The sequence below is a fragment of the Oncorhynchus keta genome, chromosome 10, assembly GCF_023373465.1.
Source record: "Oncorhynchus keta strain PuntledgeMale-10-30-2019 chromosome 10, Oket_V2, whole genome shotgun sequence".
Classification (NCBI taxonomy): domain Eukaryota; kingdom Metazoa; phylum Chordata; class Actinopteri; order Salmoniformes; family Salmonidae; genus Oncorhynchus; species Oncorhynchus keta.
The window spans coordinates 9,917,717-9,939,546 of record NC_068430.1 but is presented as its reverse complement, the minus strand read 5'-3'; the positions used below and the strand labels follow the sequence as shown (position 1 = coordinate 9,939,546).

General features: G+C 42.6%; 1 protein-coding gene across 1 annotated transcript in view; it reads right to left on the bottom strand.

Moving 5' to 3' along the window:
• The window catches only part of LOC118375321 (neurexophilin-2-like), a 90,394-nt gene extending 70,897 nt beyond the window's left edge, over nt 1-19,497 (bottom strand). The window contains exon 1 of the mRNA XM_052526468.1: nt 19,015-19,497. Coding sequence (XP_052382428.1) covers nt 19,015-19,071 — 57 coding nt within the window. The 5' untranslated portion in view covers nt 19,072-19,497. The remainder of the gene's footprint in view (nt 1-19,014) is intronic.
• Nucleotides 19,498-21,830: the final 2,333 nt, after the last annotated feature.

Genomic DNA, 21,830 nt, shown 5'->3' with positions numbered 1-21,830 from the left:
CCTTCCCCCCTGCCTGCCCTCATCTCTCCTCTCCCCTTCCCCATAAGATGGCGCCAGAGAACAAGGCTAATGTTTTACGTATTATTAACCAATTGTGTTGTTTGTTCGTTTCTTTGAGTTGTTTGTAACTTATTTTGTAGGTAATGTTGCTGCTACCGTCTCTTATGACCGAAAATAACTTCTGGGCATCAGAACTGCGATTACTCACCACGGACTGGCAGAATCCTTTTTTTCCTTTAACGAGGCCAACGAGCCTGACGTGAATGACATACTGCTTTCCTGGGAACAGGCCCAGATCTCTGTCATTTGCGTGAAGAGAAGGCGGAGAAAAAGGAGCCCGGAGGGTACGCTGCCTTCTGAGAATTCGTAGGCGATCGAATAAACCCACACTCCCTTCCATTCTGCTAGCAAACGTGCAATCTTTGGAAAATGAAATCGATGACCTAAGATTAAACTACCAATGGGACATTAAAAACTGTAATATCTTATGCTTCACGGAGTCCTGGCTGAACGACGACATTATCAACATACAGCTGGCTGGTTATATGCTGTATCGGTAGGACAGAACAGCGGCGTCTGGTAAGACAATGGGCGGCTGACTGTATCTTTTTGTAAAGAACAGCTGGTGCACGATATCTCAGGAAGTCTCGAGGTTTTGCTCGCCTGAGGTACATTATCTCATGATAAGCTGTAGACCACATTATCTACCTAGAGAGTTTTCATCTGTATTTTTCATAGCTGTCCACATACCACCACAGACTGATGCTGGCACTAGGACCGCACTGAATGAGCTGTATTCCACCATAAGCAAACTGGAAAACGCTCAGCCAGAGGCGGCGCTCCTAGTAGCCAGGAACTTCAATGCAGGGAAACTTAAATCTGTCTTACCAAATTTCTATCAGCATGTTAAATGTGCAACCAGAGGGAGAACTCTGGACTACCTTTACTCCACTCACAGAGAAGCATACAAAGCTCTCCCTCACCCTCCATTTGGCAAATCTGACCATAATTCTATCCTCCTGATTCCTGCTTACAAACAAAAATTAAAGCAGGAAGCACCAGTGACTCGATCAATAAAAAAGTGGTCAGATGAAGCAGATGCTTAGCTACAGGACTGTTTTGTTAGCACAGACTGGAATATGTTCCCGGCATTCCTCTGATGGCATTGAGGAATACACCACATCAGTCATTGGCTTCATCAATAAGTGCATCGATGACGTCGCCCTCACAATGACCGTACGTACATCCCCCAACCAGAAGCCATGGATTACAGGCAACATCCGCACTGAGCTAAAGGCTAGAGCTGCCACATTCAAGGAGCGGGACCCTAACCCAGAAGCTTATAAGCAATTCCGCTATGCCCTCTGACGAACCATCAAACAGGCAAAGCGTCAATACAGGACTAAGATCAAACCGTACTACACCGGGAAGAAGCCATACAGAGACAAGGGCAGGCAGGGGGGAAGGGGAGAGAAGAGATGAGGGCAGGCAGGCAGGGGGAAGGGGAGGGGAGAGATGAGGGCAGGCAGGGAGGAAGGGGAGAGGAGAGATGAGGGCAGGCAGGCAGGGGGAAGGGGAGAGAAGAGATGAGGGCAGGCAGGCAGGGGGAAGGGGAGAGGAGAGATGAGGGCAGGCAGGCAGGGGGAAGGGGAGAGGAGAGATGAGGGCAGGCAGGGAGAGGGGAGAGAAGAGATGAGGGCAGGCAGGGAAGCAGGGGGAAGGGGGGAGAGGAGAGATGAGGGCAGGCAGGGGGAGGGGAGAGGAGAGATGAGGGCAGGCAGGCAGGGGGGAAGGGGAGAGGAGAGATGAGGGCAGGCAGGCAGGGGGAAGGGAGAGGAGAGATGAGGGCAGGCAGGCAGGGGGAAGGGGAGAGGAGAGATGAGGGCAGGCAGGCAGGGGGAAGGGGAGAGGAGAGATGAGGGCAGGCAGCGGGGAGGGGAGAGGAGAGATGAGGGCAGGCAGGGGGAGGGGAGAGGAGAGATGAGGGCAGGCAGGGGGGAGAGGAGAGATGAGGGCAGGCAGGGGGAAGGGGAGAGGAGAGATGAGGGCAGGCAGGCAGGGGGAAGGGGAGGGGAGAGATGAGGGCAGGCAGGGGGAAGGGGAGAGGAGAGATGAGGACAGGCAGGCAGGGGAAGGGGAGAGGAGAGATGAGGGCAGGCAGGGGAAGGGGAGAGAAGAGATGAGGGCAGGCAGGCAGGGGGGGAAGGGGAGGGGAGAGATGAGGGCAGGCAGGGGAAGGGGAGAGGAGAGATGAGGGCAGGCAGGCAGGGGGAAGGGGAGAGGAGAGATGAGGGCAGGCAGGCAGGGGGAGGAGGAGAGAGAGATGAGGGCAGGCAGGCAGGGGGAAGGGGAGAGGAGAGATGAGGGCAGGCAGGCAGGGGGAAGGGGAGAGGAGAGATGAGGGCAGGCAGGCAGGGGGAAGGGGAGAGGAGAGATTAGGGCAGGCAGGCAGGGGAAGGGGAGAGGAGAGATGAGGGCAGGCAGGAAGGGGGAAAGGGAGAGGAGAGATGAGGGCAGGCAGGCAGGGGGAAGGGGAGAGGAGAGATGAGGGCAGGCAGGCAGGGGGAAGGGGAGAGGAGAGATGAGGGCAGGCAGGCAGGGGGAAGGGAGAGAAGAAATGAGGGCAGGCAGGCAGGGGGAAGGGTAGAGGAGAGATGAGTGCAGGCAGCGGGGAGGGGAGAGGAGAGATGGGGGCAGGCAGGGGAGGGGAGATGAGAGATGAGGGCAGGCAGGGGGGGGGAGGAGAGATGAGGGCAGGCAGGCAGGGGGAAGGGGAGAGGAGAGATGAGGGCAGGCAGGCAGGGGGGAAGGGGAGAGGAGAGATGAGGGCAGGGCAGGCAGGCAGGGGAAGGGGAGAGAAGAGATGAGGGCAGGCAGGCAGGGGGAAGGGGAGGGGAGAGATGAGGGCAGGCAGGGGGAAGGGGAGAGGAGAGATGAGGGCAGGCAGGGGGGGAATGGGAGAGAAGAGATGAGGGCAGGCAGGAAGGGGGAAGGGGAGAGGAGAGATGAGGGCAGTTAGGCAGGGGGAAGGGGAGAGAAGAGATGAGGGCAGGCAGGCAGGGGGAAGGGAGAGGATAGATGAGGGCAGGCAGGCAGGGGGAAGGGGAGAGGAGAGATGAGGGCAGGCAGGCAGGGGGAAGGGGAGAGGAGAGATGAGGGCAGGCAGGCAGGGGGAAGGGGAGAGGAGAGATGAGGGCAGGCAGCGGGGAGGGGAGAGGAGAGATGAGGGCAGGCAGGGGGAGGGGAGAGGAGAGATGAGGGCAGGCAGGGGGAGGGGAGAGGAGAGATGAGGGCAGGCAGGGGGAGGGGAGAGGAGAGATGAGGGCAGGCAGGGGAGGGGAGAGGAGAGATGAGGGCAGGCAGGGGGAAGGGGAGATGAGAGGAGAGGGCAGGCAGGGGGAAGGGGAGAGGAGAGATGAGGGCAGGCAGGGGGAAGGGGAGAGGAGAGAAGAGGGCAGGCAGGCAGGGGGAAGGGGAGATGAGAGATGAGGGCAGGCAGGCAGGGGGAAGGGGAGATGAGAGATGAGGGCAGGCAGGCAGGGGAAGGGGAGATGAGAGATGAGGGCAGGCAGGCAGGGGGAAGGGAGAGGAGAGATGAGGGCAGGAAGGGGGAAGGGGAGATGAGAGATGAGGGGCAGGCAGGGGGAAGGGAGAGGAGAGATGAGGGCAGGAAGGGAAGGGAGAGGAGAGATGAGGCCTAACCAGATGACTGGTAAATGTTGGATGTGATACAGTTCCATAGGAAACACAGCAGTATATGGATTATTGATGGTTATTGTGTGTGCTGTCTGTCTCATGTACTCTGATACTCCACAGAGAATTACAGGCATCTGAATATGTAGAACATAATGGAGATATCGTTTGAATAAATTAATTCACAATTACATTACCGACAAGACTGTAAATGGTTGGTTCAAATACTGTATATACTGTACAAGCAACAATACATGTTTCTGCTTGCTACACTACAATTAGATGAGGCGGTGTGTGTCTGACCAGTCTGTGGCAGGTCTTGAGCTCGATAAATAGAACATACTGTTGGGTCTGAAATGATTAATAACCTCCTGCTTGTATTTTGGACAATGGAAAAGAAGATGCCAGAGAGTATTCAGGACTATGGAACAAGGTGTTCTGTACTCGTTGTCAGAGAGTATTCAGGACTATGGAACAAGGTGTTCTGTACTCGTTGTCTGAGAGTATTCAGGACTATGGAACAAGGTGTTCTGTACTCGTTGTCTGAGAGTATTCAGGACTATGGAACAAGGTGTTCTGTACTCGTTGTCAGAGAGTATTCAGGACTATGGAACAAGGTGTTCTGTACTCGTTGTCTGGAGAGTATTCAGGACTATAGAACAAGGTGTTCTGTACTCGTTGTCAGAGAGTATTCAGGACTATGGAACAAGGTGTTCTGTACTCGTTGGCAGGACTATGGAACAAGGTATTCTGAGAGTATTCAAGACTATGGAACTGTTCTGTACTAGAATTCAGGACTATGGTGTTCTGTACTCGTTGTCAGAGAGTATTCAGGACTATGGAACAAGGTGTTCTGTACTCGTTGTCAGAGAGTATTCAGGACTATGGAACAAGGTGTTCTGTACTCGTTGTCTGAGAGTATTCAGGACTATGGAACAAGGTGTTCTGTACTCGTTGTCAGAGAGTATTCAGGACTATGGAACAAGGTGTTCTGTACTCGTTGTCAGAGAGTATTCAGGACTATGGAACAAGGTGTTCTGTACTCGTTGTCAGAGAGTATTCAGGACTATGGAACAAGGTGTTCTGTACTCGTTGTCAGAGAGTATTCAGGACTATGGAACAAGGTGTTCTGTACTCGTTGTCAGAGAGTATTCAGGACTATGGAACAAGGTGTTCTGTACTCGTTGTCAGAGAGTATTCAGGACTATGGAAGCAGGTGTTCTGTACTCGTTGGCAGAGAGTATTCAGGACTATAGAACAAGGTGTTCTGTACTCGTTGTCAGAGAGTATTCAGGACTATGGAACCAGGTGTTCTGTACTCGTTGTCAGAGAGTATTCAGGACTATGGAACAAGGTGTTCTGTACTCGTTGTCAGAGAGTATTCAGGACTATGGAACAAGGTGTTCTGTACTCGTTGTCAGAGAGTATTCAGGACTATGGAACAAGGTGTTCTGTACTCGTTGTCAGGACTATGGAACCAGTGTTCTGTATTCAGGACTATGGAACAAGGTGTTCTGTACTCGTTGTCAGAGAGTATTCAGGACTATGGAACAAGGTGTTCTGTACTCGTTGTCAGAGAGTATTCAGGACTATGGAACCAGGTGTTCTGTACTCGTTGTCAGAAAGGGCTTTGTACTCGTTGTCAGACAGACAGTGACTAATGTAAATTAAGTGCATTGTCCTCACCTAAATGTGGATACTTGTGGATGTGGATACTAATTGTCTAAAAATGAATTGGATTGGGAAATGAATAATTGTTTTACCTACGTGGGCTAGCCAAACAAACTGTCTGAATATCTGTGCCATTTCCTGGTGGCTGTGGTTTGATCTGGCCAAGGGAAGTGAATGCTGTTTCAGAGTGAACAAACCAGCTATGATAGATACACACTAGGCATAAATAAATAGATACTTACTGGTTTGGTGTACCAGTAATGTGATTGCTTTTCTCATCACGATGCAACAGATTACACAAGAGATTATGGGTTGGTTAACATAGAATTTGTCAGATTAGGAGACAGGGGGACCGATTGTAGATCGTTCTAGGTTTTGAAAATGGGTCGGGTGACACACACATATCACCTGGCAATGAGTGGAACACTTCTACTCAATCTGCTCGCTCTACCTTCTGACAGGAAATGGACTGAGCACGTGCTTCAGACGTATACTCTCTGTCACAGATATAAAAATATAAAAAAAACAGTAGAAATAGTATTTATTGAACCTTTCTTTTTAGTTCCTCAAAAAAAGAGAGCATCTTGACTGGCTGCATCACCACTTGGTATGACACCTGCTCGGCATCGGACCACAAGGCGCTACGGAGGGTTGTGTGTTCGGCCCAGTACATCACCATGGCATCCAGGACCTATGTAACAGGCGGTGTCAGAGGACGGCCCTACATATTGTGAAAGACTCCATCCACTCAAATCATAGACTCTTCTCTCTGTCACCGCACGGCAAGAGGTAATAGAGTGCCAAGTCTGGGACCAAAAGGCTCCTTAGCCTAGTGGTTAGAGCGTTGGACTAGTAACTGGAAGGTTGCAAGTTCAAACCCCCGAGCTGACAAGGTACAAATCTGTCGTTCTGCCCCTGAACAGGCAGTTAACCCACTGTTCCTAGGCCGTCATTGAAAATAAGAATTTGTTCTTAACTGACTTGTAAAATAAAGGTTAAAAAAACAAACAAAAAAACAGCTTCCACCCTCAAGCTGTAAGACGGCTAAATAGTTAACCAAATAGCTATGACCATTGACCCTTCTTGATTCTATGTACCCGCACACTGGACTGTACCCACACACTGGACTGTACACACACACACTGGACTGTACCCACACACTGGACTGTACCCACACACTGGACTGTACCCACACACTGGACTGTACCCACGCACTGGACTGTACCCGGGCACTGGACTGTACCCACACACTGGACTGTACCCACGCACTGGACTGTACCCACACACTGGACTGTACCCACACACTGGACTGTACCCACACACTGGACTGTACCCACACACTGGACTGTACCCACACACTGGACTGTACCCACACACTGAACTGTACCCACACACTGGACTGTACCCACGCACTGGACTGTACCCGGCACTGGACTGTACCCACACACTGAACTGTACCCACACACTGGACTGTACCCGCGCACTGGACTGTACCCACGCGCTGGACTGTACCTGCACACTGGACTGTACCCGCACACTGGACAGTACCCACACACATGTATATAGCCAAGCTATCATTGACTTGATACTGGTACCCCATGTATATAGCCAAGCTATCATTGATGTGGTACTGGTACCACATGTATATAGCCAAGCTATCATTGACTTGGTACTGGTACCACATGTATATAGCCAAGCTATCATTGACTTGATACTGGTACCTCATGTATATAGCCAAGCTATCATTGCTCAGTGTGACAATTTATTCCTCGTGTTACTACTATTTTTCTATTATTATTATTACTATTATTAAAAAATATATATTCTGCATTGTTGGGAAGGGCCTGTAAGTAAGCATTTCACTGTTGGTCTACATCAGTTGTTTACGAAGCATGTGACCATCAAAATTGGATTTGATTTGATGACGATTCTATTTAGTTTAGTCACCTCTTTTGGGAGGGTGCCAAAGAGAGAGAAAAAACTGTTGCAGAGATGGGTCATGAAATGGAATAATAATAATCATCATCATATTTTAATACTACAACATAAAATATTAAAAAATATATAATTCCAGCTTAGCCGATAAGGTTGAAGCTAAGGGTGAGTTTGAGGATGGGCTGATGGCCGATGGGCTGATGGACGATGGGCTGATGGCCGATGGGCTGATGGACGATGGGCTGATGGACGATGGGCTGATGGACGATGGGCTGATGGACGATGGGCTGATGGCCGATGGGCTGATGGACGATGGGCTGATGGACGATGGGCTGATGGACGATGGGCTGATGGACGATGGGCTGATGGACGATGGGCTGATGGACGATGGGCTGTTTTACATCCACCACGAACAGTTTTTGATCATCACTCTTCAATGCTCAATGCTTTTGCAGTGAGACGAAACACTTTCTCCTTCTCTCCTTTCATCGCTCGCTCACTCGATCCATTCTCTCCTCTTCCTTTCCGTTCGCCTCCTCTCAGCTCTCAACTCTGACTTACTCACAGAGCCACAGGCTAATAATAATACATTGATTTAACCCTATAAATGATTAAATGTTCCCTATACAGATAAAATACTATTGTTTCAAGGCACATAATTACATTATGGTTGACACACTCCAACATTAACACAATTCAATCCTTGCACTTCATTTGGAATCGGATGTAAGAGGAGGGTACAGGGAGCATTTAAGTAAGGATAAACGCCGACGTTCTGTACATTACCTTGGAAATAATAGAAAACGCATTTTTCATTCATACTTTCTCATCTTCTGGATGCTAGAGATGCGACCCAGTTGTTCGTTTGATTAGCTTGATATGTATTATTATTTATTTCTTTACCCTTACTTGCTAGCTAGCTAGCTACGGCTAACACAGTCGCGACCTCTGCAGCCATAATAACAGCAATGTATCTGTTTTCTTGATATTAATTTGGATAACAATGAGCTGATAATAACAATGAGCTGATAATAACAATGAGCTGATAATAACAATGAGCTGATAATAACAATGAGCTGATAATAACAATGAGCTGATAATAACAATGAGCTGATAATAACAATGTGCTGATAATAACAATGAGCTGATTATAACAATGAGCTGATAATAACAATGAGCTGATTATAACAATGAGCTGATAATAACAATGAGCTGATAATAACAATGAGCTGATAATAACAATGAGCTGATAATAACAATGAGCTGATAATAACAATGAGCTGATAATAACAATGAGCTGATAATAACAATGTGCTGATAATAACAATGAGCTGATTATAACAATGAGCTGATAATAACAATGAGCTGATAATAACAATGAGCTGATAATAACAATGAGCTGATAATAACAATGAGCTGATAATAACAATGAGCTGATAATAACAATGAGCTGATAATAACAATGAGCTGATAATAACAATGAGCTGATAATAACAATGTGCTGATAATAACAATGAGCTGATAATAACAATGAGCTGATAATAACAATGAGCTGATAATAACAATGAGCTGATAATAACAATGAGCTGATAATAACAATGAGCTGATAATAACAATGAGCTGATAATAACAATGTGCTGATAATAACAATGTGCTGATAATAACAATGAGCTGATTATAACAATGAGCTGATAATAACAATGAGCTGATAATGACAATGTGCTGATAATAACAATGAGCTGATAATGACAATGAGCTGATAATAACAATGAGCTGATAATAACAATGAGCTGATAATAACAATGAGCTGATAATAACAATGAGCTGATAATAACAATGAGCTGATAATAACAATGAGCTGATAATAACAATGAGCTGATAATGACAATGAGCTGATAATAACAATGAGCTGATAATGACAATGAGCTGATAATAACAATGTGCTGATAATAACAATGTGCTGATAATAACAATGTGCTGATAATAACAATGAGCTGATAATAACAATGAGCTGATAATAACAATGAGCTGATAATAACAATGAGCTGATAATAACAATGAGCTGATAATAACAATGAGCTGATAATAACAATGAGCTGATAATAACAATGAGCTGATAATGACAATGAGCTGATAATAACAATGAGCTGATAATGACAATGAGCTGATAATAACAATGTGCTGATAATAACAATGAGCTGATAATAACAATGAGCTGATAATAACAATGAGCTGATAATAACAATGTTGCTGATAAAACAATGAGCTGATAATAACAATGTGCTGATAACAACAATGTGCTAATAATAACAATGAGCTGATAATAACAATGAGCTGATAATAACAATGAGCTGATAATAACAATGAGCTGATAATGACAATGAGCTGATAATAACTCAAATAACAATGTGCTGATAATAACAATGTGCTGATAATAACAATGTGCTGATAATAACAATGTCTCTGAAATAACAAAATACAATGTGCTGATAATAACAATGAGCTGATAATAACAATGAGCTGATAATAACAATGTGCTGATAATAACAATGTTGATAATAACAATGTGCTGATAATAACAATGAGCTGATAATAACAGTTTGTGTGGTGATAATAACAATGAGCTGATAATAACAATGAGCTGATAATAACAATGAGCTGATAATACAATGAGCTGATAATAACAATGAGCTGATAATAACAATGAGCTGATAATAACAATGTGCTGATAATAACAATGAGCTGATAATGACAATGAGCTGATAATGACAATGTGCTGATAATAACAATGAGCTGATAATAACAATGAGCTGATAATGACAATGAACTGATAATAACAATGAGCTGATAATGACAATGAGCTGATAATAACAATGTGTGTCATCTGATCAACAATGAGCTGGTGTGATAATAACAATGTGCTGATAATAACAATGAGCTGATAATAACAATGTGCTGATAATAGGAATGGAGTCTGGAATGAGCTGATAATGACAATGAGCTGATAATAACAATGAGCTGATAATAACAATGTGCTGATAATAACAATGTGCTGATAATAACAATGAGCTGATAATAACAATGAGCTGATAATAACAATGAGCTGATAATAACAATGAGCTGATATAACAATGTGCTGATAATAACAATGTGCTGATAATAACAATGTGCTGATAATAACAATGAGCTGATAATAACAATGAGCTGATAATAACAATGTGCTGATAATAAATGAGCTGATAATAACAATGTCCAATAACAATGTGCTGAAAAACAATGATAATAACAATGAGCTGATAATAACAATGAGCTGATAATAACAATGTGCTGATAATAACAATGTGCTGATAATAACTGTCATGAGCTGATAATAACAATGAGCTGATAATGAACTGTTATTTTTTTTTGCTGATAATCAATGTTTGAGCTGATAATAACAATGAGCTGATAATAACAATGAGCTGATAATAACAATGAGCTGATAATAACAATGAGCTGATAATAACAATGTGCTGATAATGACAATGAGCTGATAATAACAATGAGCTGATAATAACAATGTGCTGATAATAACAATGTGCTGATAATAACAATGAGCTGATAATAACAATGTGCTGATAATAACAATGTGCTGATAATAACAATGTGCTGATAATAACAATGAGCTGATAATAACAAATGTGCTGATAATAACAATGTGCTGATAATGACAATGAGCTGATAATAACAATGAGCTGATAATAACAATGTGCTGATAATAACAATGTGCTGATAATAACAATGAGCTGATAATAACAATGAGCTGATAATAACAAATAACAATGAGCTGATAATGACAATGAGCTGATAATAACAATGTGCTGATAATAACAATGTGAAATGATGAATAACAATGGTGATAGTAACAATGAGCTGATAATAACAATGAGCTGATAATAACAATGAGCTGATAATAACAATGAGCTGATAATGAAATGAGCTGATAATAACAATGTGCTGATAATAACAATGTGCTGATAATAATGTGCTGATAATAACAATGAGCTGATAATAACAATGTGCTGATAATAACAATGAGCTGATAATGACAATGAGCTGATAATAACAATGAGCTGATAATAACAATGTGCTGATAATAACAATGACCTGATAATAACAATGAGCTGATAATAACAATGAGCTGATAATAACAATGAGCTGATAATGACAATGAGCTGATAATAACAACAGGTGATAATAACAATGTGCTGATAATGAACAATGTGCTGATAATAACAATGAGCTGATAATAACAAATAACAATGAGCTGATAATAACAATGTGCTGATAATAACAATGAGCTGATAATAACAATGAGCTGATAATAACAATGAGCTGATAATGACAATGAGCTGATAATAACAATGTGCTGATAATAACAATGTGCTGATAATAACAATGAGCTGATAATAACAATGAGCTGATAAGTAACAATGTGCTGATAATAACAATGAGCTGATAATGACAAGAGCTGATAATGACAATGAGCTGATGCTGAATAACAATAATAACAAGCTGATAACAATGTGCTGATAACAATGTGCTGATAATAACAATGAGCTGATAATAACAATGAGCTGATAATAACAATGTGCTGATAATAACAATGAGCTGATAATAACAATGAGCTGATAATAACAATGAGCTGATAATAACAATGAGCTGATAATGACAATGAGCTGATAATAACAATGAGCTGATAATAACAATGTGCTGATAATAACAATGAGCTGATAATAACAATGAGCTGATAATAACAATGAGCTGATAATAACAATGAGCTGATAATAACAATGAGTGATAATAACAATGAGCTGATAATAACAATGAGCTGATAATAACAATGAGCTGATAATGACAATGAGCTGATAATGACAATGTGCTGATAATAACAATGAGCTGATAATGACAATGAGCTGATAATGACAATGAGCTGATAATAACAATGAGCTGATAATAACAATGTGCTGATAATAACAATGAGCTGATAATGACAATGCAAAAAATATATCAATAATTTGCTGAAAATAGCTGGTCAAACTAAAGACACGCTGGGTGGATTTGACAGCAGAGCAGCACTTGTGTCATGACTGCAATAGGAACCAGAGAAATTCATGTTCATCACTCACCTCGTTAGGTCATCAGAGAAAAAAATGTCTCTGCAAAACAAAACATCTATGCCAGCTAGCTAAGCTTTTTCCTCTTGTAAATGCATTTACAAAGTACCAATTTCAGTTTGTGGTTGTTAGCTTAGCTTTCTGTAACTTTGTAGCAAGTACAAGTCTGCATGTGTAGCTGCATAATATTGGTCATGATTGCAAGGTGTCCCAACATCTGGTTTTAATGTCCATTCTAGAATGCCCTTCTAACCAATCAGAAATTAGTATTTAACATTTCTGTGAAATAAATGAATAGTGAACTGTTTCAGTTTGTATCCAAATCTTCTACATAATTAAGTGTGTCATCTGTCACAATAGCTGGTGTGACCTCAATCTGCCAGATGACAGGATGTTTTTAGCACTCTGACATATCTGAGGAGGACACCAGTGGAGGCTGGAGAGGGGAGGAATGGAGTCAATGGAATGGTATCAATCAAACACGTGGTTTCCATGTGGTCGATAACATTCCATTTAAATACCTGAATTACTATGAGGTGTCCCTTCAGCAGCCTGCACTGCAGTTCAATGTCTGTAATACACACACGTGCACGCACACACACGCACGCACGCACGCACACACACACGCGTGCACGCACACACACACATCCACACACAACACACACACACACACACACACACACACACACACACACACACAAATGCACAATACAACAGGTGTACACACACACACACACACACACACACACAATACAACAGGTGTACACACACACACACAGTAATGCTGCTGAATATCATGGCCTCAACCTAAGCAGTCTCGCTCACAGCACTCACTAGTCCTAACACTAAGGTTTGGCACAAGTGATTCTAATGTTGGATTCCAGACTAAAAGAAAGACTAGTTTTAAGGATGCTTTTAAGTTGTTTTAAAAATATCCAGAAAGCTACTGATGTCATGGTAGGTGCTAAGCACGAGGTTGGATTGACTCTGTTATTTTTTTCCTGATTCATGTTTTCATTTGATGATAAATAAACCAAATCAACAGAATTATTGCAATGTAATGCAGGCATAAAAATAATGACATCAATTATAACAGCAGTGATAAAGGAGAATAGAAAAAATAAAAAAATTAATGTGGGATATGGCATCTCAATATTCACACCTTAAATCAAATGAAATCAAATGTTATTTGTCACATGCACCAAATACAACAGGTGTAGTAGACCTTACAGTGAAATGCTGAATACAACAGGTGTAGTAGACCTTACAGTGAAATGCTGAATACAACAGGTGTAGTAGACCTTACAGTGAAATGCTGAATACTGGATGTCATAAGGTGAATGCACCAATTTGTAAGTCGCTCTGGATAAGAGCGTCTGCTATATGACTTAAATGTAAATGTAAACAGGTGTAGTAGACCTTACAGTGAAATGCTGAATACAACAGGTGTAGTAGACCTTACAGTGAAATGCTGAATACAACAGGTGTAGTAGACCTTACAGTGAAATGCTTACTTACAAGCCCTAAGCCAACAATGCAGTTTTAAGAAGATAGAGTTAAGAAAATATTTACTAAATAAACAAAAGTAAAAAATAAATAAATATATATACATGTATATATATATATAAATATATATAAAGTAACACAATAAAATAACTATAATGAGGCTATATACATTGGTTACCGGCACAGAGTCAATGTGTGGGGGTACAGGTTAGTTGAGGTCATTTGTACATCGAGGTAGGGGTAAAGTGACTAGGCACACATAATAAACAGTGAGTAGCAGCAGTGTAAAAACAAAATGGGGGGGGGTCAATGTAAGTAGTCCGGGTGGTCATTTAATGAATTGTTCAGCAGTCTCATGGCTTGGGGGTAGAAGCTGTTTAGAAGCCTCTTGGACCTAGACCTGGTGCTCCGGTACCGCTTGCCATGTCGTGGCAGAGAAAAAAGTCTATGACTTGGGTGACTGGAGCCTTTGACATTTTTTGGGGCCTTCCTCAGACACCGCCTGGTATAGAGGTCCTGGATGGCAGGAAGTTTGGCCCCAGTGATGTACTGGGCTGTACGCACTACCCTCTGTAGCGCCTTACGGTCAGATGCCGAGCAGTTGCCACACCAGGCTGTGATGCAACCGGTCAGGATGCTCTCGATGGTGCAGCTGTTTAACTTTTTGAGGATCTGGGTATCCATGCCAAATATTTTCAGTCTCCTGAGAGGGAATAGGTGTTGTAGTGCCCTCTTCACGACTGTCTTGGTGTGTTTGGACCATGATAGTTTGTTGGTGATGTGGACACCAAGGAACTTGAAGCTCTCGACTCCACTACAGCCCCGTTTATGTGAATCAGCAGTTGCTACATCCATTTTTGGACGCATCAAATAATGATATACAGTTGAAGTTGGAAGTTTACATACACTTAGGTTGGAGTCATTAAAACTTGTTTTTCAACCACTCCACAAATTTGTTGTTAACAAACTATAGTTTGACAAGTCGGTTAGGACATCTACTTTGTGCATGAAACAAGTAATTGTTCCAACAGTTGTTACTAGACAGATTATTTCACTGTATCACAATTCCAGTAGATCAGAAGTTTACATACACTAAGTTGACTGTGCCTTTAAACATCTTGGAAAATTCCATAAAATGATGTCATGGCTTTTGAAGCTTCTGATAGGCTAATTGACATCATTTGAGTCAATTGGAGGTGGATGTATTTCAAGGCCTACCTTCAAACTCAGTGCCTCTTTGCTTCACATAATGGAAAATCATAATGACATAATGGGAAAATCTAAAGAAATCAGCCAAAACCTCAGAAAAAAAATGGTAGACCTCTACAAGTCTGGTTCATCCGTGGGAGCAATTTCCAAATGCCTGAATGTACCACGTTCATCTGTACAAATAATAGTACGAAAGTATAAACACCATGGGACCGCGCAGTCGTCATACCGCTCAGGAAGGAGATGCGTTCTGTCTTTTAGAGATGAACGTACTTTGGTGCGAAAAGTGCAAATCAATCCCAGAATAACAGCGAAGGACCTTGTGAAGATGTTGGGGGAAACCGGTACAAAAGTTTCTATATCCACAGTAAAACGAGTCCTATATTGACATAACCTGAAAGGCCGGTCAGCAACGAAGAATCCACTGCTCCAAAACCACCATAAAAAAGCCAGACTATGGTTTGCAACTGCACATGGGGACAAAGATCATACTTTTTGGAGAATTGTCCTCTGGTCTGATGAAACAAAAATAGAGCTGTTTGGCCATAATGACCATCGTTATGTTTGGAGGAAAAAGGGGGAGGCTTGCAAGCCGAAGAACACCATCCAAACAGTGAAGCACAGGGGTGGCAGCATCATGTTGTGGGGGTGCTTTGCTGCAGGAAGGACTGATGCACTTCACAAAATAGATGGCATCATGAGGTAGGAAAATTATGTGGATATATTGAAGCAACATCTCAAGACATCAGTCAGGAAGTTAATGCTCGGTCGCAATGGGTCTTCCAAATGAACAATGACCCCAAGCATAGTTCCAAAGTTGTGCCATGTCAAGGTATTGGAGTGGCCATCACAAAGCCCTGACCTCAATCCTATAGAAAATATGTGTAGGCAGAACTGAAAAAGAATGTGTGAGCAAGGAGGCCTACAAACCTGACTCAGTTACACCAGCTCAGTCAGGAGGAATGGGCTAAAATTCACCCAACTTATTGTTGGAAGCTTGTAGACGGCTATCCGAAATGTGAGACCCAAGTTAAACAATTTAAAGGCAATGCTACCAAATACTAATTGAGTGTATGTAAACTTCTGACCCACTGTAAATCGTATTTCACATTCTTAAAATGAAGTGGTGATCCAAACTGACCTAATACAAGGAATTTTACTAGGATTAAATGTCAGGAATTGTGAAAAACTGAGTTTAAATGTATTTGGCTAAGGTTTATGTAAACTTCAGACTTCAACTGTATACCCATTGATTCTTGAAGAATATAACTTATAAATGCCTCATGAGCTTAGTTCAACTGTCACACTCCATGAGAAGCCAAAATATAAACTTGTTTAACTCCAATGTTTGTAAACAAATAAAATGTAAACAAATACTATATAGCCTCAAAACATGGTTAAAACTATAATTTTGATACCACGGATGATCAGTCCTTGCATCCATAGCTCTGTCATTGTAATTGAGAATGATTACATTTCTCCAGGCCAATCCTCAGCTTTTTACCGAGCCATGGGTGGGGAGCCTGCTTTGTTATCGTTTCAACTGCTGAATGCCTCTTTAATGTTGTCGTTTCAAAGGCATTTCTCTGTTGGTGCACTGTTGGTGTACTCTTCCGTATTGTGTTGTTTGCCCATCTCTATATAGTTAAGTTGGTTTGTTTTTACACTGTTGGTGTAGTATTCCGTATTGTGTTGTTTGCCCATCTCTATATAGTAAAGTTGGTTTGTTTTTACACTGTTGGTGTACTCTTCCGTATTGTGTTGTTTGCCCATCTCTATATAGTTAAGTTGGTTTGTTTTTACACTGTTGGTGTACTATTCCGTATTGTGTTGTTTGCCCATCTCTATATAGTAAAGTTGGTTTGTTTTTACACTGTTGGTGTACTATTCCGTATTGTGTTGTTTGCCCATCTCTATATAGTTAAGTTGGTTTATAGAATTGGTCGTGACTCTTCCTATGACACAGGTCAAGCGGTGACCTCGTGTATGAAGTAGGTCACATCTAGGAAATCATATATCCTTGGTCACATGTGAACTGTGTGATGATTGAATGGTTTTATAGATCATAGGAAAATAACTTATTTTTAGCATTTCGCTAATAAAGACTATCATACCATGGCATTGTTGAATACTCATTCTAAAGCATTCATTATTGTCATATTTATATAAAGCACTGTATTTGCGTGGTAGAATTCAATGTCTATATTTTATTTTTATATGTTTTTGTTTGCACTGCTTCTAAAAGCAAAAGTCGAATTGAAAACAGTTTTGGTATTGTTGAATTCTATTTTCATAATAGCGAGCTATGACTGATGGTTTGGTTAGCTAAAATAGCAAGTCTGTTTGTTTCGTCAACAAAGCCAACTACTGTAGCTATCTGGTCAACTTGCTACCTACTTCAGTGGACGTCAAACACATTTCTACCATCAAATGAACACATGTATAGTGCCAAATGTGTTCAACTAAACCCTGGTATAAAAGGGTTATAATCAACTCGGGCCTCTATGCATTCTCTGGAAAATAATGCAACCGCATGCATGGAAGTCAGTTCCACTCCGGCAGCGCGTCGTGGAACACCCCATCCGCGTCGTTCCATATTCTCCATAGGACGCATAGCCAGCCCCTCGTTGATTATCACTTACATATTCCAAGAGTGTTCTCACAGAACATTCTATTGTTCTATTGTTCATTCTACACCCCCCCACACACACACACACACACACACACACGCGCGCAAACAGAGAGCGAGAGATGCACACACAGCTTTGTTTTCGTGACATTTCTGGGCTTTTTGGGGAGTCAAAATGTTTGACCATTAAAAATCCTATTTTCCATAACCCTTAACCTGACCCTAAACGTAATAATAACCGTAGCCCCAAAACCGTAAACCCTAAAGCTTCAACTAGAATTTGAACAAGTTCAGGACATGAAAAAAGTCCTGACATTTCAAAAAAAGTTATTGTGAATTATTGGAACATTGGGGTCCTGAAAACAAACACAAACACAACACACACACACACACACACACACACACACACACACACACACACACACACACACACACACACACACACACACACACACACACACACACACACACACACACTAGACACTAAGTACACCCCCAACTATAATAAATTCACAAACTCTTTGCTTAGTATAGTGATGTTGAGATAAAACATAAAACAAGCTGAGGGCATGTTTAACTTCTGAAGAAAAACATGACAAGGAAGTGGCTGCGAGCTCAAATAGATAAATAGATAACGGGCGGGATGCTTAAGTGGGGGGTAAGGGAAACGCTCAGACGGCATAATTGAGTCAGCAAGACGCGGGGCGAGCTATGAACTCATAAGAGACTCGAAATTGGAACGCAGGCAGGGCAGCGCTGAAAAAAACATGTGATGTGATACACTCACACTACACATGCCTCTATTCCCGAAAACATCAGCTCACACCTTTTTCTACTGAACTGCTCAAATACTATTCTCGGAGGTATACTGCTTCATCATGAAATACAAGGAACATGTCAAAAACCTTGCAATAACTTGACAAAAGTTTGTTGAGCTAATAAAAATAGAGACTGGTTTTCCATCACCACATGTCACAGGTGGAATGTCAAATAGGCCTAATGTATCGTATTCTCTAGTGTATTTAGTTGGAGTTGAGTCCAATATTTTTATTGTGTCTTACCAGAAAAATGGTATCGTGCTTTAGGAGTTCAATTCATTGTTGAAGGTTTTGGTTACTCTACAAATGAGTGACTAGCCTATGGGTTACGTTTTCTAAACACAACATTTATGTTATACAATAGGTTACGGTTCAGTAACTTTCCGTTTTCTCTTACCTTTCGTAGAACACACTGGGCGAGGATCACAATGGTCCAAACGAGGACCTTCATCATCGCAGCACACCTTCCGTCGCGGACCACCCTGACACTACGAGTCTCCTTGGGTTGACATACACACAGCAGCAACGCTCGGTAGGGATCACAGCTTCACACAATCCAACACAAAGAGACGAGGCAGACACACAGAGAGAAAAAATACCCCCCCCCCCCAAAAAAAAAAGTTTCGATGTAGGTATTTTTCTCTCCGTCCAGTTCACCGTATTTTCGATACCGATAATTAGTTGAAGGTTTATATTTTCCGGTCCGTTTCGTTTCTGAGAGGAATATCCATAGTTTTGAACGATGGATACTATTGGAGGACAGAAGTCGGGAAGTTTGCGCGGGGAGGCAAAGTCACCTTGCGGGAAGAGAACGTTTATCAGAATGAAGATTCCGAATCACGAGAGCATCTCCTGTACCACTCACAGCTGAGAGGTTGGTTTAAGAGAAAATGTTTTTGTTCCTTCTCTCCCTCTCACTATCATTATCATTCTCTCTCTCTCTCTCTCTCTCTCTCTCTCTCTCTCTCTCTCTCTCTCTCTCTCCTTCTCTCTCTCTCTCTCTCTCTCTCTCTCTCTCTCTCTCTCTCTCTCTCTCTCTCTCTCCTCTCTCTCCCCTCTCTCTCTCTCTCTCTCTCTCTCTCTCTCTCTCTCTCTCTCTCTCTCTCTCTCTCTCTCTCTCCCTCCCTCCCCCTCCCTCCCTCCCTTCGTTACTCCTCTTCCTCTCTCCTCCCCCGCTCTTCCTCTCTCTCTCTCTCTCTCTCTCTCTCCTCTCTCTCTCTCTCCCTCCCCCTCTCTTCCTATCTCTCCCTCCCTCTCTCTCTCTCTCTCTCCTTGTCTGCGCGTAAAAGGCGAGCGCCTAGCACAATTTCCTGGCGCCTTTCAGACGGACCTCTTGACAAGACAGGTGTGGTTTCTTCTCCTCTCTCACCTCACCTGTGTTATCACCCCAACGCCAGTATCAATACTGATCCACTGTCTGTTTTGTCCTCTTCATCTCTGAAAAACACATCGTTATCTCAAACGTTTCCTGAATGTTGGTAGAAGTAGGTAAAAAAAATATATCGTACCTTTAATTCCCCGGTTATCTAGGCTACACATTTTCTGTTCAAATACTTTTAGAGGATAGGCCTCACCTACTTTTGGGTTTTACACAAGCCATTAGTCATCATGGAAGCAAAGTGATACCGAGGAGGAGCTGGTTGTTCTGCTCTTGCTCATCAGTATTCTAGATGTTTGCAGTCAGCAGATCACGATATTCTAATTATCTCTCATACCTTAACTCCTGCTTGACACTACTCTACATATCTGTAAACCGTAGCAATTATTCAAACGACACAACGGCAATAATAAAGCAAAGCACAAATGAGCAACACAGTAACGCTAAAGCAAGCAATTAGGCCTAATGTGAACACTTATATTTCAGGCGACTATAGAATCATTTGTTTGAGTAGAACATGTGAGATGAGAAAGATTAACAGTCTGTCTTCTCATTCCTTTCTATTAGCATCACCTAGGCCTGATGTCTTATCCACAGAAACACCTCGCTCTCTCTCTCTCTCTCTCTCTCTCTCTCTCTCTCTCTCTCTCTCTCTCTCTCTCTCTCTCTCTCTCTCTGTCTCTCTCTCTCTCTGTCTCTGTCTCTCTCCCCTCTATCGCTCTCTCTCTCTCTTTCTTTCTTTCTCTCTCTCTGTCTCTCTCTCTCTCTCTCTGTCTCTGTCTCTCTCTCTCTCTCTCTCTCTCTCTCTCTCTCTCTCTCTCTCTCTCTCTCTCTCTCTCTCTCTCTCTCTCTCTCTCTCTCTCTCTCTCTCTCTCTCTCTCTCTCTCTCTCTCTCTCTCTCTCTGTCTCTCTCTCTCTCTCTCTCTCTCTCTCTCTCTCTCTCTCTCTCTCTCTCTCTCTCTCTCTCTCTCTCTCTCTCTCTCTCTCTCTCTCTCTCTCTCTCTCTCTCTCTCTCTCTCTCTCTCTCTCTCTCTCTCTCTGTCTCTCTCTCTCTCTCTCTCTCTCTCTCTCTCTCTCTCTCTCTGTCTCTCTCTGTCTCTCTCTCTCTCTCTCTCTCTGTCTCTCTCTCTCTCTGTCTCTCTCTCTCTCTCTCTCTCTCTCTCTCTCTCTGTCTCTCTCTCTGTCTCTCTCTTTCTGGTTATTAAATGTTTTTTTGTCTAAATAAATGTGTCACCTTCTGAAATACAAAATAACTAGTAAGAAAAGTATGTATCTTTATGGGATGAAACAAAACAAAATACAAAAAAAATTACAAATATCAGTATCTAGTTTGCTATTTTAAACAAAATGAGAAATATGTATTTAGGAATGTACAGTGTTGTTTTAAAAGGCTGGAGCAGGAACTCCACATCACCCAGAGAGGATGATCCAAAACTCAGTTGTCAGTAAACCATTTTTAAATATTCATGTTCCATGGATATATTATGGCCCCAGATCTCTCTCAGTTTACAGCCAAGCCACAGCTGTTCTCTGTGTTACCATCCGTGTATCTGTTAGCACACACACACACACGCACACACACACACGCACACACACGCACGCACACACGCACGCACACACACGCGCACGCACACGCACGCACGCACGCACGCACGCACGCACGCACACACACACACACACACACACACACACACACACACACACACACACACACACACACACACACACACACACACACACACACACACACAGTAATGCTGCTGGAATATCATGGCCTTCAATGTCTTAAAGACATTTTGTCATTTTACAATATTGATATGGAGTGTCTTTGATGA